Source organism: Pholis gunnellus (assembly GCF_910591455.1).
Source record: "Pholis gunnellus genome assembly, chromosome: 3".
Taxonomy (NCBI): Eukaryota; Metazoa; Chordata; class Actinopteri; order Perciformes; family Pholidae; genus Pholis; species Pholis gunnellus.
In genome coordinates, this window is record NC_136529.1 from 11,193,492 (window position 1) to 11,211,692 (window position 18,201).

Consider the following 18,201-nt stretch of genomic DNA (forward strand, 5'->3'; position numbering starts at 1 on the left):
TGCATGGGTTTGTGAAATATTTTTGTTGTGTGGCTTTTCATTCAGAGAAAAAACACTTCATACAGGCGGGTTAGCTCAGTTCCAGTTCTTAGATTTACAAGAGGGAATAAGGGACTTTACGCTCATCTCAACTTCATGCTTCAGAAAATTACATTACCATACTGGAGTATAGATTTAAGATGGAATTAAGGGCTCCTCCATCTGGCAGAAGGGTTTCATCCGCCAGTGAAGGATGAGTGTCAACAGTGAAAAGATTCATATTGCATATTGCTTTTTCTGTTTGATTAGGTTATACTGTACGGACGGTTATTCATATTCCATTTCAATATGAGAACGATAAAGCTGATTAAAACCCTCAGTTATATAGTGGAGAACGGAGGAGGGCCGTTTTCTAAAGACTGTGACCGTGACACAGACGAGGTGTATTGTGAAACAGGAAATGTGTGTACAAAGACAATCTGAAAGCTTCTGTTCTTTCCAAAATGGCAGATTAAAGGCTGTATGCATGTATGAGCAAGTAGACTCACGATGGTGGGTGAAGCTGCTGATGAGCTCATGTCTTTTGTTGTTCAGATAGTGTTGAATACGTCCTAATCTTTACATAAGCTCATTTGTCGTATCCTGCTTTTATTACATAACCCATTCTGCTTATGAAGAAATACCAGTTAAAGGCACAGACAACATATCTTCTCAATCGGTTTCTCACTATCAGCGATGGGGCTTAACATGACCAACATTATGTCACGTACTTCTGACCACCAATCAGGATTTAGCAACATTTGAATCAAAATCTGAAGACAGGTGGTCTGTTTGCTTATGATGCCAGGCTTCTGTTATTTTAGATTTCCCACCGACAATCCGCCGATGTAGAGTTTAGACGACCTGAGAAGGGCCACTTCAAAATTGGGGGGAAAATAGCATAATATGACTGTTACTACTAGACACCAGCCAATCAGAATAAAACATGAAATGCATCATAGATGTAGTATAAGAACTTGATACAGGACTCCAAGTTGGCACCCAATCATTTGAATGGAAATTGTTTGCCTCAGCCAAAAAGAAGTCCAATTGTTTTCCTCCCTCTCCTACTCACTCACGCTCCGCCCATAGACTTTTCATTGAAATTACGTCACATCCATTTTCACTTTTCTAGGCTCTGGAACATTTTTGCAAATATAAAATAAAAGGGATTCAGATAGAAAAAAAATCTATTCAGAATACAAAGAGTAATACTTTACTTTGTTTGCAGTTTTTCTAAAAGGTGGTCTGGTGTTGAAATGCTTTTTTTGCCTGAGATGTTATTGTCGTAGTACTGCGGTTGGCCACTGGAGCTAATTGGCAGCAACACTGAGTGACCGCACCTAATCCAGCTCGTTAAAGGTGCTAAATGCAAAATTGGGAGTATATCTATGGCCTCTCATCAGTGTTTAGAAACCAGGCGATTATATATATTTTTATATTCTAAAAAACATACTTTTCAAGTCAGCAGGTCATGTTGCCGTCTTTGCCCTGACCTCACAACCTCCTCCTCTTCTTAAAGATATACTTCAATAAACAATCTGATATAGGAACCCCCAAAAATAATATTGTACAGTGTGACACAGATTGCCACCAGATGTTCTTATTACACAGTCTATTTGTACGCTTAAAACAACATGTTGTCGTCCTGTCGCACTCTAAATCAAACAAACTGTGATGGAGCATCATCAGAAGTTTCAGCCCTCAGTCATGAAAGTTAAAAATAAGTGATGATAGTTTGTGTTTACTACTGGACAGACACACAAAAGTGGCTACACATCTCTAAGAGAGCCTGTTGTTGTCCATGAAGGGAGTGGAAACACAAGAGCCCTAAAGTGGGTGCGTGTGTGTGTGTCTGTTTGTGTACTTGTGTATATGCATGCATGTCTGTGTTTTGTTAGTGTGTGTGTGTGTGTGTGTGTGTGTGTGTGTGTATAAGTCACTGGGGGGGGGGGGTAAAGAGCCATTGTCTGCAGCTGGTGCATCCCCCACTCCTCCTTTCTGCAGCTGTGAGGAAATCAAACGCTCCTCTTTTCCTCCTCTCTGCCTCTGTCACAACCTGCTGATGCCTTATTAGGTCATTCATGGTGAATCGTATGTGATGACCCACAGCAGCAGGTACAGCAGCACCATTGAGCTGACACAAGATGTAAATATTCTACACAACATCCTCATCACACTATAAGCGTTAATAATGATAAGAAGAAGAATAAATATTTATATTTATAAATCACTTTTCTAAAAAATGTTTTACATCAAACAGTCTAAATGAAAATGATTCACATTTAAAGAAAAGTACAGAGAATTAGAGAGAAATGTAATGGAGTGAGGAAGAATAACATTTCCTATCTGCATGTTGTTGTGTGAGCAATATACACAAGTTATGCTATCATGGGTTGAACAAAACAAAACATTAAGAAAATAGTTTGAAGAAAGAAATGTGAATGTTAAAGGTGCTCAATACGGATTTCAGAGAATATCTATTGCCTCCAAACGGCTCTCAACATGCCGATGGCTGAGCTGCCGGCTAACGGTGCCAACAGAGCTAACAGTGCGAATGACGGCAACAGAGCTAACAGTGTTTACCTGAGGGGGAACCGAACCGCAGGCGAGTAACCGCAGTATGAGCGCAGAGCAGAGGGGTGGGCGTGAGCTCGCCTGTGGGGCACTCTCACATGGACTCACATGCACAAATATGCCCCAAAAGGCATGTGCGGCCTGGCTACGTAAACAAAGCACAGAGAAGCTTGGACAACAACAAACACAGAGGGAGAGAGACTTCATTCTCTACTCAGACATTACTCCACTTTATCTATAGCAAATGGCTGTATGCTGCTATTTAGCACATTTGTTACAGAATGAGGAAAAACACTTCCACGTCCTCTCTCTGTGACTTGACAAAACAACACGAGCCATTTAGTAGCTACTCCGGAGATTTTGTTTAATTCAAGGAATTGCCCATTTTCGTCAGCAGATGGGGCTCACCCGGTTGTCGTGGATATGTAAATGTTCAACTATTTTTGAGAAGTTTAAGGAGATTTTTGCTGAATTGTCGAGATTGAACATTAATTATTTACCCTGGAAACAAACTCACCACAAAGTCCATTTAGTACAAAAGGATTGTTTTTCTAATACTCATTAATATTTGGAAAGCATTAGTTAAGTCAGGTTATTAATAAAAGCATTGCAACTTTTAGTAATATAAAGGAAAGTAGTTATGAGGCAAAAGGGTCCAACATTAAAAAAAAAACATCAAAAAGTGTTATTTAAAATTCACGAGGAAAATGTAGACATATTAAAAACCAAACTTAAAAAAGAAGCCTATTTGCAGTTCCATGAACTGAACACGTGTCCGTGTAGAAACTAATTGTGACTTTTATTTGCAGAGTCCTAAGTCGAATGTGCCATTCATCATCAGACCGCACTGTACAGACTATCAATGAATGGACGTGGATGTCGTGAAAGCAGCCTGAGCTCGTGTGAATCTTTCGCAGCTCTGCACCTTTAAATCTCTCCGCCCCTCCCTCGTCTCAATGACAAGCCCGCAGAGCCTCTTTAACGCATCCAGTGGAAATGACAAACCAGAGGCGCTCCACGGGGCCAGCATGTCAAATAACAACAATAATCCCGAGCTTTAGCGACAGCAACTCATCCGAAACTCACAACCTCCGAGACTAACGAGGCTTCTTTTGGGCCGTTTTTTTGTGGCTCTGCGGGCGCCTCAAAGTTGGTGCGAGCTTCGCCAAATTGACGTCCATGGACTGGAATGAAACCTCCACATCTATCGGACTGAAGGAAGGAGGGAAAGAAACCTCTGCATGTTCAAGTTTCCTGCTCCAACCAGAGGGGCATCGGTGCGCGCGTGTTGGATGTGTATGTGCGTACGCGCCCGCAGGACCAGCAGCAGCAGCAGCAGCAGCAGGAGCAGCGGCGGTGGCGGCGGCCGCGCGAAGGGAAGTTTAGCGCCGTGATTTCTCTTCTCTCTATTCTGTTGTGTTGCGCTTTTTTTTAATGTCACACCAAGGGACAGGCGGATTAACGTTTCCCTGATGAAAATAAATCATCTGTGGGGAGACTCTGTGATCGTGACTTCGATGATGATGTCGAGTAAGAGCGTGGAGTGGCTGCAGGAGGAGCTGGAGTCCGGGGCCAGCTCTCTGCTGCTGCTGGACTGCAGACCCCACGAGCTGTACGAGTCCTCGCACATCGAGTCGGCCATCAACCTGGCCATCCCGGGCCTCATGCTCCGGAGGCTTAAGAAGGGCAACCTCCCCATCCGCTCCATCATCCCCAACAACGAGGACAAGGAGAAATTTGTCAAGCGGTGCAAGACGGACGTGGTGGTTCTGTACGACGAGGCGACCCCGGAGCGGCAGGAGTCCGGGCTGGGGAGCTCCGTGCTGGGGCTGCTGCTGCAGAAACTGCGGGACGACGGGTGCAAGGCTTTCTACCTCGAGGGTAAGATCAACTCCGCGGCTGTGTTGTAGCCCAGTCGCGTTAATTCATAAAAACGAACTCACACTGACGGAAAGACAAATTGTTTAATTTCACTCTGATGTAATTATCTGAGGGGAATTACAGGATATGCGGCTGTTTCTGAATGTGTCTTTTTCACCAAGCACTAAACAGCATACATGTTGTGATTTATCTGGCCTGGGATGATTTTATTAATGAACACATATGTCCACGTTTCATCCCTTTTCTGGGTCTTTGAAGCAAAACGCTTGAGAAGATATTATTTTGGGGGAAAGGGCATCTTCACATTTTTGACAATTCCACTCGTGTTAGTATAAAACCTTATTACATATATTTAAATGGCTTGTAAGGATATTTAAGTGTCACAGTGTGGCGACACTTCAAATACATCCAGCTGTTATCCTCCGTCTATACAGAGAGTGTGTGTCTTATTTATTATGTATGAACTATAATGAGGCAGCGACAGTTTCGAATATTATAGCAGTTATTATAGGCTAGTAAAAAAAAAAACGAGGTAGAACACGTGAGCTGCACTCACTGCGAAGTCTCAATGAAGTTTGACATTGCACTTCCTTCACTCAATGCCGACATAAATTATTGTCTATTTTTTTCATTCTTATTTGGGTAGAATCGCTTAAATTATAGGCCAATCTAAAGAAGCGCTCAACGGTGTCCCGTGTCTCAGCAAATAGAGCTGGGTCAAATATGTTTTCAATTAAATGCTGCAAAAAATGGCCCCGCCATGTTGTGCTCCTTCGGGAGAAAGACTGGCGTTTTCTTTCTTTTTTTTTCATGAATGAACAAGGAAACGAGGAGACGACGACACACTCGGAATAATCCTCCAGGACTCTTAACATATGAATAGAATAACATGTGGTCGCGTTAGAAGATGCGGACGTAATTTGATTTAATGACAATCAAAGAAATGTTACACTTGAGTCATAAGCCGAGCTGCCATTCACAAAAAGTCCACTGCGCTGAGTGGTGCGCGTTGTGGCAGCAGGACAGTCGGCTCTGCTGCTCTTTCTCCCCAGGGCTCAGCTTTTCTCAATGGAGCACATCTGTCCGGCCCGTTTGCTTAGTCACAATGACGTAAATATCGCCTTAATCTCCCCTTATCCGTCACATTAAAACATATGAATATGTAGTGTTGCGTAAAAAAAGGCGGCGTGGCTGCAATAACTGCATTTTCAACAACAACAACAACAAAATCGATATATTTGTTTTTTATTTATTTAATTGTTAAACACTATTACAATAGAAATGGCAAATTTAATAATGTTTATGGTGTATTCGTCTTTATAGGAGTTGATGAAAAAAAAGATATGTAAATTGATTCCATTTGGATCCTTCACTACACCTGGCTGCTTTATAGAATGACATGTCATTTGAGTATTAATTTACTGTGGTAAAATGCGTTTTAATAGATTTTTATGTTTGAAAACATAATTTGTGCTGATTCTTTATTATCAACATTGTTTTTTTCTAATGTTGCCCTGTCAATTGTTTTTAACTCTGTTTATTATTGTATTTCTAATTTAAAAGGTTTATTTCTTGTCATTCAGGTTCTTGATCCACCCCCCTGTGACATGCAGACTTGACATTCAGCTGCCATTTTGTAGATGTTGTATAACACAACCTTGTCTGTGGTCATGAACAGGGCACATTTTGTATACCACCCAGGGAAATGATTTTTCTTGGCTTTTGTCCTAATATTGACTTTTTCTGGTCTTTTCCTCGTCCTCCAGGGGGCTTCAACAAGTTCCAGTCGGAGTACCCCGAGCACTGCGAGACCAACTTGGACTGCTCCTGCACCAGCAGCTCGCCACCAGCCTCCGTCCTCGGCCTGGGAGGACTCCGCATCAGCTCCGACTGCTCAGACGGGGAATCTGACCGCGAGCCGGGCAGCGCCACCGAGTCGGAGGGCAGCCCGCTCCCCAACAACCAGCCAGCGTTTCCTGTCCAGATCCTGCCCTACCTTTACCTGGGCTGTGCCAAAGACTCCACCAACCTGGATGTGCTCAGCAAGTACAACATCAAGTACATCCTCAACGTGACGCCCAACCTGCCCAACATGTTCGAACACGAAGGGGACTTCAAGTACAAACAGATCCCCATCTCCGATCACTGGAGCCAGAACCTCTCTCAGTTTTTCCCCGAGGCCATTTCATTCATTGGTAAGTAAAGGTGGAGGGAACTCTTTATGTTACGTTTCAACAGATCTTTTTGGAAACAGCCATTATTTTGATTATCGATTAATCCAAGGCGACATCTTCAAATGTCTTGTTTTGTCCGACCAACAGTCCAAAACGCAAACTATTATACATGAAAAAGAAAAGAAGCAAATCTGCACCGTTTGAGAAGCTGGACATCTGGTGTATTTGCATTCAACATTTTAAACAATTATCAAATTGGCGCAAGACTATTTGATAATTGATTTATCAAATAATAAAAGCCAGAAAATGGTGAAAAATGCTCAACAGTCTCCCAATGGCCAAGTTGGCACCTTCAATTGCTTTTTTTGTCCAACCAACACTCCAAAAACTATTTTCACTTAACTTTATATAACTAAGAAAAGCATCAAATATTCCGATTTCAGAAATGGAAACCAGTGAAATGCTTAAAAGATGACTCAAATGATCAACCAATCAATCAGTCACTTCATCACTAGTTTAGTTCAATGAATCCTCCATTAACCTCTTTCAATACATTTATCCTAGAGTTTAATCAGACATCATGTACACATATTTTTATGAAACATGGAAATGGATTATTTGAGAATTGAAGCCACAAGGATTCTAGCCCCTCACCTCGTCCCATTTTCAGTATTTCCCGTCATTCCCTCTGACTTAATTCCCAGAGAATGAGTAAATTCCCTCTCCGATGAGTCAACGAGAACCACAGTCTTTGTGATTGTCCAGACCCCTGACATTTTCTTTCTTTTTTTAAGGCTAATGTTTCAGCTTAGGTGGGAGCAAGTGAGACATATGCCAGAGCCAGAGGTCGTGGCCGATTCGGGTCACTGATGTTAAATGTTGCAGTCTGGCTGGCTGTAATGTGCAGGGATTACATCAGGTCTTTTAACAGCATGGTAATTATGGGTAGAGGAGAGAAGCTCAGGCTGAAAAGGAGACCCAGATGTGACCTTGATGTACTGATGTGGACTGCAGATTCCTTAAATATCTGAAATTATTGTATGAACATGTAGAGATGGAGGAATTTGATGTTTTCTGGCATTGTAACGGGCGGATAAATGGACAATTCCTGCGTTATAATCCATTTAAAGCACAAATAAAGTGATGTAACGCTGCACAATCTTTAGAGATCAGTTCAGGACAAATTAACCACAGTTTACTTATTTGACTTCTATAGTGTATAGTCGTGGAAAGTGAGCACACATCACATATAAATTCCATTCGACATCCGCTTGGCAGCCTGAGCTCAAGAGCCAACTGACCCCAATCCTCCAACAAGAGATGCAGGCAGAGAGATAAAGGAGAGGATAAAAGAGGAAGAAAGGAAAGAAGCACTTAACTCTCTCGCTCTAATGGCCTGCAGTGATGCAAGTGCAAGGCCTCGTAACTGATAGAAGGGTGATGGATGTAGGCCTTTAATAATGTAAGATGGGCTTTTTTATTCAGGTTTTTCTACGGACTGAGAGCGAGAAAGCAGAATGAAACATGTCCTTCTGCCGTCGTTGAGAAAGGTCATTCTGGAGTAAAAATGTCACAAATGTTTAGAGAGAAAGGTCGAGTCGTCAGCGTGAGGACTTGGGAGTAAGCCTGTGTTATGCTATGCGGGTGACTTTCAGTGGAGTTTTATCGTGATTACATAACGTTTAATATTTCTGTTGCACAAATGATTGCGATTTAGTTGTAATGCGATTCCAACAAAGTGTGGTATAGTTTGAGTTTCAGATTTGTTTTGATTTACATTTGAAGAATTTAATCTCATGTCATAAGAAACAATGGAACACAGTCCATTGCTTTGAAGTGCCTGTTTTAATCAATGATTAATAATGATTTTTTTCTATAACATTAGATATAAATAAATAAGCAACAATCATATTTAAAGTGCAGAAATATTTATTTTGGTTGGATGTATTATTATTATTATTATTGATGTCCTTTCATCCTTTTTTTGTTTATTTCTGTCTTTCCTATTTACCTTGATTATATGTCACGACTCTTGGCAATTTTTTTATATATATATATATATATATATATATATATAGGATACCATTGATAATAGTAACAAGCTAGTTACTATTTGTTTGTATTGTTTTATTAGAACAGACAGAGAATCTAAAGACTTTTCCTTCTAGCTCAATGATAACAGAAACAGTGGGTGTCCTCTGTAATCTAAACCTCTCTCATGGTTTCCTCTTCAGACGAGGCTCGCTCCAAAAAGTGCGGCATCCTGGTGCACTGTCTGGCCGGGATCAGCCGCTCGGTGACCGTCACGGTGGCCTACCTGATGCAGAAGCTCAACCTGTCGCTCAACGACGCGTACGACTTCGTCAAGCGGAAAAAGTCAAACATTTCCCCAAACTTCAACTTCATGGGCCAGCTCCTGGACTTTGAGCGGACGCTGGGCCTCAACAGCCCCTGTGACAACCACTCGGCCTCCCCGACGCACGACCAGCTCTTCTTCACCACCCCGACCAATCACAATGTGTTTCAGCTGGACACGCTGGAGTCCAGATGAAACTGAGTGGGGGTGACTGTTCCTTTCTTTGCGGGGTTAAAGGCGGTGTTGTTACCATGATAACAAGCGTCTGCACTGGAGGGAAGCTGCCGGTTTTAATGAATGTTTGAGCCTCCCGAGGCTCGTTGTCTGAGCGCCTGGCGAAGGAGCAGCGTCGGATGGGCAGGGGGAGGTCACAGGTGCGTCGTTAAAAAGGGGACGAGGTGTTTTTTAAACCCAGAGGGGGAACTGACAAATGGGTTTACAATGGCGTCCTCCATGGGAGTTGATTGAAATCAAGGGAGGAAGAGCCCCGATCAACTTGTCTTGTCACAAAGAACCGAGGAGACTTAACCGAGTGAGCGAAGGACGCGGGAGGACAGACAGCTTCATACAAAGATAGGAAAAATCTACAGCGCTCGACTTATGAGACAACAACATCCTCTCTGTCTTTCTCTCGGCTCTCTGGCCGAGCTGACTGGTGCCAAGTGGAGAATCTGGGATTTACTTGTAGGAAATCTGGCTCTACTGAATGTAGAGTTTTACAAACCAAGGAATTAACACACACATATACAAAGTATGTATGTTTGTACTGTGTGTACTGTATGTATGTCAACGTACATAGCAGAAAATTCAGTATGTCTTTATGCATTTTTGTATACTTTTGTGTACATTTACGCACAAATCTGTACCTTATATAAATATATATACACGTAGAAATCGTATCTTTTCAATCCAACAATGGCTTAAGAGATTGTAAAACTAAAGAACGGGTGGAGACGCCAACAAAGAGGAACGTTATTGAGATATTCCTAGTCGTCGTCTTTTTTTCTTTTCTTTTCTGTTTTTTTTAAGTTTCGTTTTTCCTTTCAGGTTTGTAATGACCTAATGCAGTTTGCACAGTGGTGTAGCCATTGACTCGTTGGCACTTGGAGCCGGTGCTAGAAGCAGGCAGATAAAGAGACATTCAGAGAGGAGGAGCGCAGAGGAGAGGCCAGTCCCAGGCTGCGACGAGTCCCGACAGCTGCACAGTGGAGTGGGGAGGGAGCAGGAACTGGCCCCCGAGCAAAGGACAAGGTTCAGGGGTTAGAGGGTGGGGTTAGGGGCAAAGACGAGCAGCGGGCAAGATCAGGGCATGGGTGTGGGGGGGTGGGGGGTTGGGTGTGGGTGAAGATACTACAGGCGAGTTGACAGTCGGCCAACTGTTTTCAAGTGCAAGTTCCTACTTCCTTCCCAGTACGACTGTTCATCCAGTTGCCTTACAAGAAGTACCAGTTGACTCCACCAGCTGTTTTGATTCGTTCAGTGAGAAAGTAAGCTACTGAACTTCCTCGGTTATTTCCTCACGTCGCATATAGTCCGACCACAGTATGTTATTGCCAAACTGGTTTCTCACACCTCTGACGTTTGCACTTTGAGGCAGACACTTAACTGAGAGGTCATCTGGGGATGCTAAGGCAGTGTTAACATTTCTGAGCAGCTTTTTGGGCAGCTTATTTTACCAACCTTTGGCAAGGAAGTGCCTCAACACTCTTGTATTACCTTACTTCTTTTCGCCTCAGAGGAAGTTTTTCAATTTGTTGTCCTATCTTAGGTTCTGTTTACCAAAAATACAAAAAAAAAGGACTGTACAGGACACGGGACTGCGATTGTATCCTGCTCTTGGTGTTGGTGTTATGGTGTTGTGGACTGGGACTGGCCTCAGCTACAGACTGCACTTAGCTACTTCAATAGCTTCACGTCCCGTAACTGCATTGGTGAAAACAGAAGGAAAGGGATCACCCATTTTGTCAAAGAAAGGTTTGTCTGAGTTGATTCACCCTTAAGCCTTGGGTATATGAAAGATATAGTAAACATAAATTGATATAAATATATATATATATATATAATAGAGCTAACAGTAAACAGATCGATATTATTTTGTATACCTGAGCATGCTGTGGTACTGTATGCTCTCTAACAGCAGACGTAACTACGGGTTGGATGATGCTTTACCAGGTGGGAAGATGAATGATGAGGACCGTTTTTTTAACTGCTGTTGCTGCTGAACACAGCGGCACACAGCATGTAGTTAAGGAGTTTTCTGAGATCCTGTCCACATCAGAAGCACCTTAACCATAAAGACTCTCCAACGAGTCCAACAACACTTGCAGCACTTCTTCTATCTGTAGGTACATTGGGCGTCGTGCAAGAACATTTGAGTTTTTTCATTCTAAATCTCTCACTTATTTTCTGTGAGGGATGCTCATACGAGTCGGATTCAGCTTTTAACTGCACAAAACATGTAAACCGCAAGTTTCAGGCTGGTTATGGCCACCTGTGTATGAGGTCGTGCACATTCGTGAGTTGCCATTGTTCCATAATTGGCGCTTTAGAATTGCTTCATACGGCTACCTGTTCTGCTGGACAAGTTTTGTTCACAGAAATGTAAAAAGCCGATTAGATTAGCAGACATAACATTTAGCAGGCTATTAATACGGTTGTCTGCGCTGCCTACTGTGAAAGTGGGAATGGTTTGATATAAAAAAAGCTCTTTTTAGAGTTATGAGTGACGTTCAGACCACCTGCACGTCCTCCTCTGGCCTGTTGGTCCGAGGACAACTTGTAGTTGGTTGAAATGTCTAAGAAAACTAAAAGGAAAATAAATAACTTGCACACTAAAGACCAAATCTGTTTACATGATTATGGTTCTTGCATGAGGCCCAATGTTAAAAGCGAGCTACAGAGGTTTGGATGTGGACAGGGTCTAAACGGAAACAAAGAACTGGGTTTTACAGGGGACAGCAGTTGAATCTGAACAAGGTTGGTTTTAGCTGCAGCCTTACATAATCTTTCTAACTTGTTTCTAATGCTGACTGTTCAATACTTTGTATCTCACTTTAGAAAAACGTTGTGTAAAAAGGAAAAAAAGGAAACTTTTGTTTATCTGTTATTTGAATCAGATCATGGTAATTTTGTTTTTTTACCGTAACGGGTCACACAAGGTCCTCTTTGTTACTCTGCAATATATCAAAACACCTTTTTTGCAGTATTTTGTAGATTCAAGACCTCAACATTTTTTTTAATCTTCTTCTTTTGTACTATATCTATTCTATTATAATTATACAAGATCCAGCTCGATTATGGCTTGTGGACTGAAGTAACATTTCACCTGGGGTGTCCAAAATGTAGGGCCGACGTGCCCGTTACCAACTTGAAAGAGGCCCTCACTAACACACACACACACACACACACACACACTGCTTCACACAGCCAGAGCTGTGGGTCAGCATGCCAGTTATGTTTCACAATAGACGATTACACCACCCCGCTTATATTATTAAAACGTCTTTCTCCGTCTTGTTTTGATATAATGTGCTCTATGCTATTCCTGTGGCCTTTCAATATGAATATATATCTAAGTATATATATATATGTTAGGATTTATATGCAAATGTCCTCTCCTATAACATCAGAGATGAAAATAATACTACCATGCTTGAATGGCCTTCCCGCGTCTGTAGTTATATCCCACTTACAATAAGAAAAACGACTTGATCACTTGCACCCTAGGATTGAAATATATTTCAGTACGGAGCTTTTCTATTCAAAAAGAAAATGGATGATTTCAAGCTGCTTTCTTGTGTTGTTTTTTTTTGTGTGTGTGTGTGTGTGTGTGTGTGTCTTTGTAACAATGAAAGAGAAATCAAGTCTTTTTCTCTGTTTGTAAATTTTCCAGATCACGGGAACGGCTGTTTCTGTGTCCTTAAACTTGTAGCTACATCTCGGTAGGAATGAGCTCGGGAGGGAAAGACAAGCGAGAGCAGAGAGAGCGGCGGCAGCGCTAAACACAAAGTGAAAGAAAAAGTGAATGATTTTAAAAATGTTACCTCAGTGAGGAATTTTTCAGGGATTTTTTTGACAATGCATCTTGCATCGTGTTACAGCTTCGAACACACGTTGAATAGCTGTTTTGTATTGTGCTGTAAACAGTTTTTAAAAGAAGATGCAATCTGTCTGTGTATAAAAACAAGGGGCATGTTAACCGGGGCAGTTTCACCTTTCTGTCTACTGAAGGAAATACGATTGACCCTATGTATTGTACAGTATACGGAAACAACACAAGACATGTTTATACCGCAAATAAATATTGAAATATTTTTTTCTTTACAACTTGTGTCCTTTTTATTTCTTACCACGAAAATGATAGTAGTATAGCAGTAGTTACAATAAATGCAGAGGAATTTTTGATATTTTTCAAGGGAGATAATAGCAGATTTCTCCTATATTAGTTCTGAAATAACAGAGAGAAGTAGACAGAAAAAAACTAAAACATGCATATAAGAGCTTCACTTACAACATAATTTGTCTGCAGAGAGTATTGTGAACGATGAGGCCAATTAAATGGAGGGAAACGTCCCAATGCGAGTGTCATACAGCCAAAGTCTTGACAACTCTGGTATACGAGGACAAACAGAAACAACACTCTTCCTACACAGCAGGGTGTGTCAATATATTGTTGTTGTTTTTTTAAACAAACTTTTAGTTATGACTCCCTGTAGCTTTCAGTAACTAAATTATCCCACTTTTCCGTTTGTTTGATGAGCGCCAGAATATTGCTCATACATCGTGTGCTTGATCCAAACACTAGGTCTCATTAATCAATAATTAATATTCAACCGTCTTTGTTTGCTAACGTGCTAGGCTAGCTAACGTTGCAAACAAAGTCGTTTTTATTTTGTTGATTTTTGATGGTTTCACCGTACTTTTTAATCCATATCCGACATCTCTACTCTTGCATTTATGGCTTCGGGAAGGTGACAAATATGACACTCTCCTCTCGCCTCTCCACAGACTTCCTGCGTCTAGTTAGTTTTATTACAGCTGTGCTTTGCTATATTTTCATTATCTGTTTGAAGACCAGCTTCCATTTATCGGTTAAAGTTGTTGACAAAAGCATTAATAAACACACTGCGTACAACTACACAAGAGTGTTTTGTATATTGATTATATGTATTAAATGATTATGTACTAATAAATGCTAAATAATGGGAACAAAGACAATCACCTTTCAGAAAGGCAAATAAGCCTTTACCAAACAAGACTGTGTGTAGAACAACAAGACGATAGAAACTGTTAGTTTTGCTATGCCTAAAAGACTTCCCTTCATCTTCTTCCGCAATCACACACACACACACACACACACACACACACACACACACACACACACACACACACACACACACACACACACACACACACTCAGGGTTTGTCTGGTTGCATCTTTGCTGTGGTTTCCACATTTTCAGGCAGCTACACATCCGATTGCTTAAACTGAAACTGTGCCACTTCCCTTCTCATACATCACTTATAGATGTGAAGCTACCGACAGAAGCCATTCAGCTTAAATTAGCATACAGATTTAAAACAGGTTGAAACTACTAGCCTAGCTTTGTCCAAAGAAAGAAATCGTTGGTCATTGTTAACAATGCCTCATGTCGGTATACGCGCATACAAATGCCGTAGCAGCAGATAGACAGGACAGTACTGTATGTGTGGCGTTAAGTACTACAGGTGGCGTTCTAGTTGAAATGTCCGACTGGGAACTCAACTCAGTTCAAAGGGAACGCAGCATTTTTCCAGGAATCTCCGCTGGTTGCCTGGCAACTGCTCCTAGCCAAAAAAAATAGTCAGCACATAAAAATGGCAAATTTTATTAACAAACAAGATCAAATCAAATAATTTGTGAGCTTTAGTGCTGTATTTTGACTCCTCGCTGTTCACTTTGTTTAGAGTCTTTATGCTAAATTAAGCTGCTCCAGTTTATTATCTTCTCATCTGTCTCTGGGCAAGAATGCAAATAAGCATATTTCCTGTTGAATTACTGTTGAACCATTCTTTTAATCATTTGTGTGGTGATGAATACCAGTTTAAGGTTCTATAAACTGTCAGCAGAGATCCAGCTGTGAGGGATAACAACTCTCTTTCTCCAAGCTGCATCCTGTGTGACCATTAACTGCTCCCGCTTAACCCTAAACTGCCCCTTTTTTCTACCTTCTCAACTAGCTGGGTAACAATGCGCACATGTGCACATGAAAGCCGACAGAGAGTCAGAGAAAGAGAATCAGCAAAGTGAGGAGAGGTTGGTGGGAATAGAAAAAAAAAGAGCATCTTAAAGACAGCGCTGTGAGCTGAGCTGAGCTGGCTATAAATATCTCCTCCAGTGTTGCCCTCACTCCTCTTCCCTCCTTCTACGACGGCTCGTCTTTCATTTTTGCTATGACTTCCTGCGCCTTCGCAACACCGAGTGAGCCATTCACCTCATGGTAATTCAGACAGGATATTACAGCGACAGCGGAGGTGAAATAAAGGAAATGAAGGCCTGTTTGAAGAGATTGTGGACAGAGCGATCGACACCGCCGACTGATTACTTTCTGGTTTCCTGGCAACATGATGACAGGGTTTCCCACACGCTCATCATCATCATCATCATCGTGACAGTTCATGTAACAGGAAATGTTTCCCGCTCTAATTTGAAGACTTCATCGTGACCTTAGATAGTTAAATGAATGACAGCTCTGTGACATTTGCAGTGTTTTTCTTCAGGAGCTCAAAACATTGTTTCACACTGCTCGCTCATGAAGGTGGTTCGGCCTGGTATCCAGAGAGGCGCATGTTGACGGACAATTTTGGTTCTGTTACTGTCACAGCACCGGCTCCATTCATGTCATTACTTTCTCCCAGTCTGCTCGTTTTCCCTCGTTCCAGGTTTTGGCTCGGATCTGGTTATTTTCAATTCATTAAGAGATTTTCTACGGTCAAGTTGCCTTGTCGGTAGTGTCGGTTCCTTTGACGAGGAAAAAGAATGCGTGGAATAGAAAAGACGCTTCCTCTGGTTCTGCTGCACCGATTTGGGTCTTTTTTTTTGGTCAATCGTGGGTCTTACAATGTTAGAACTCTGGTCTCAGGGTCAGGTTCAAGAACCAACGCTTCCTGCAGAACCAACGCTTTTCTCCCACAAAGGCCAAAGTGTTTCAAATCCTGTTAGCGAAATATTTGTCCATTTATTAGCACTATTGTTTAAGGAAGCTCACAACTATTTTAGAGAAATCAGTGAACCTGCTGCTGATGATAACGCATGCAGTGACAGTGCTGGGCCAAAGTAAAGTCAATAAATAAAAAAACTATCTCTATCAGTCGACAATGACACCAGTTCAAATAAGCTATTTGTACACCGTACGACCAGAGTAAAAGCTGTAAAACTAAATTATACAACTAACATTAAAGTCACACTGCATCAAGCAAACTTTGTCTGTTAAGGGATGTGGACACGATCCGAGGGGTGAATGAAGGGTCACAGCAGAAAGATATCTGATGTCAACACTTCCTCTTCGAGCGAAACTGCAGGTGTTAACTGTATGTTAGCTGTATGTTAGTGCCATCATTTGTGAATGCTGCACAGATTTATTTCAGTCATAGTCCTCCATCTCTCTGTCTGACTGACAGAACTGAAACTCGTGCAAATAAATTACATCTACCACAGTCATGGCATTAAAAAAAAACAGAGGAGCTCGGGTCTCACTACTTTTGCGAACGCTCCGCTGTGGCCGCCTCCTTTAATGGGCTCAAATAATTACAGTAAATAGCTGCTATGGCAGCTGCTGCTGCCGCAGTACTTAGATGAGCACTGTCCTCCCACTGTGAGTGGTACTGTACTCTGATGTACTGTATTCTTTCAGCTCTCCTTCACAGTTACATAAAGAGCCAGTGCAGCGCTCTCTCCAGCAACGCACCACTTCAAGAGCATAATGAGCGGGGAGCTGGGAGGGAGCAGGGGGGGGGGGGGTGAGAGGAGGGAGAGATGTTCATGTTTCATCACGTCGATGCCTGCATACCTGTACAATGGAAAACTAAAACCGGTAGGAATCCATGCTGGCCGAATGTTTCAGCTCCAGCACTTCAATCACTTCTTATATCTATCTGCCATGCTGTGATCACAATCACCCTCACACCCTCATCACCGCTTTGCATTCTGAATGTTGTTTGTTGTTTTCTACTTGTCATTCGATTTTAATCGCTGTTAATATCACATTTCCGTCAACCCAGAAGACGATGTTGCCAATAAATTGATGAGAGCGATCACAAACTGTAATAGGTGTTTGACAGCGATGCTTCAGTTTGTGGTCTAGTGGTGTGACAATGTACTAAAAACTGTGTGGAAAGAAATAAGAATAATAACTATAATACTAGAGAACTAGAATAATAACATCCCCATTTTGAAACACAGTGCAGCAGCGTTTTTTATCAGCCGACCTGTCAAAGCTGAGTTTGTGTGGGCTTGCATGTTCATCAGAGTGAGTTCCCGATATTGAATAATAAATCTAAATTTGTATTTAAGAGGAACTTGTTTGAGGCAGTAAAAAAAATACAGAGAGGAAGCTATAGACACATTGAATCTCATGTTCTCCACATGCAAACAAAAGAAAGTCCTTTACAGAGCCATCCTCAAGAGTACAGGCTGTTCATTTCCACTCCAATCAAACTTTACAGTTAACTGCACATCACCAACCATAAAGGGGCGAAGGCAGTGAAATCAGCTGTTTGTGAAGCTGACAACCTAAGTGCCCTTGCAGGTCAGAGGCACGTTATTAGGAAACACTTGTTTGACAAGAGCAGCTTGGGGAGTACTCGTCAGTCCACCTGCTGAACTCACGGCTGGCTCATTAAACACACACACCTGAACGAACTTTGAACGCAACCAATCACTGACATCACCTCAAACACATGATTGCTGCCATAAAACGGAAACTCACAATGGACAATAGCTTTTTTAAATGTGTATAATTGAAGACTTTTGTTCACAAATCTTTAACCCAGCTCCCCCCCCCAAAAAAAAAACGGTTGTGTGGCATTTTGGAAACATATCCATGTCTAAGTCATGTGGAGCACATTTATCGAGCCCAAATATGGTTAAACACTTGCTGCCGGCTGCAAAATCGAGATTGTTATAGAGTATGATCTCACACATTCTGTGTGTGTGTG

General features: G+C 41.8%; 1 protein-coding gene across 1 annotated transcript; it reads left to right on the forward strand.

Annotated features, from left to right (window-relative positions):
* The first annotated feature begins 3,604 nt into the window (after positions 1 to 3,604).
* On the forward strand, positions 3,605 to 10,259 carry dusp7 (dual specificity phosphatase 7). Its single transcript, XM_079184382.1, has 3 exons — positions 3,605 to 4,476; positions 6,243 to 6,671; positions 8,885 to 10,259. Exons 1-3 carry the CDS (start codon positions 4,068 to 4,070, stop codon positions 9,199 to 9,201), a joined length of 1,155 nt encoding a protein of 384 aa, XP_079040508.1. The 5' UTR covers positions 3,605 to 4,067; the 3' UTR covers positions 9,202 to 10,259.
* Positions 10,260 to 18,201: the final 7,942 nt, after the last annotated feature.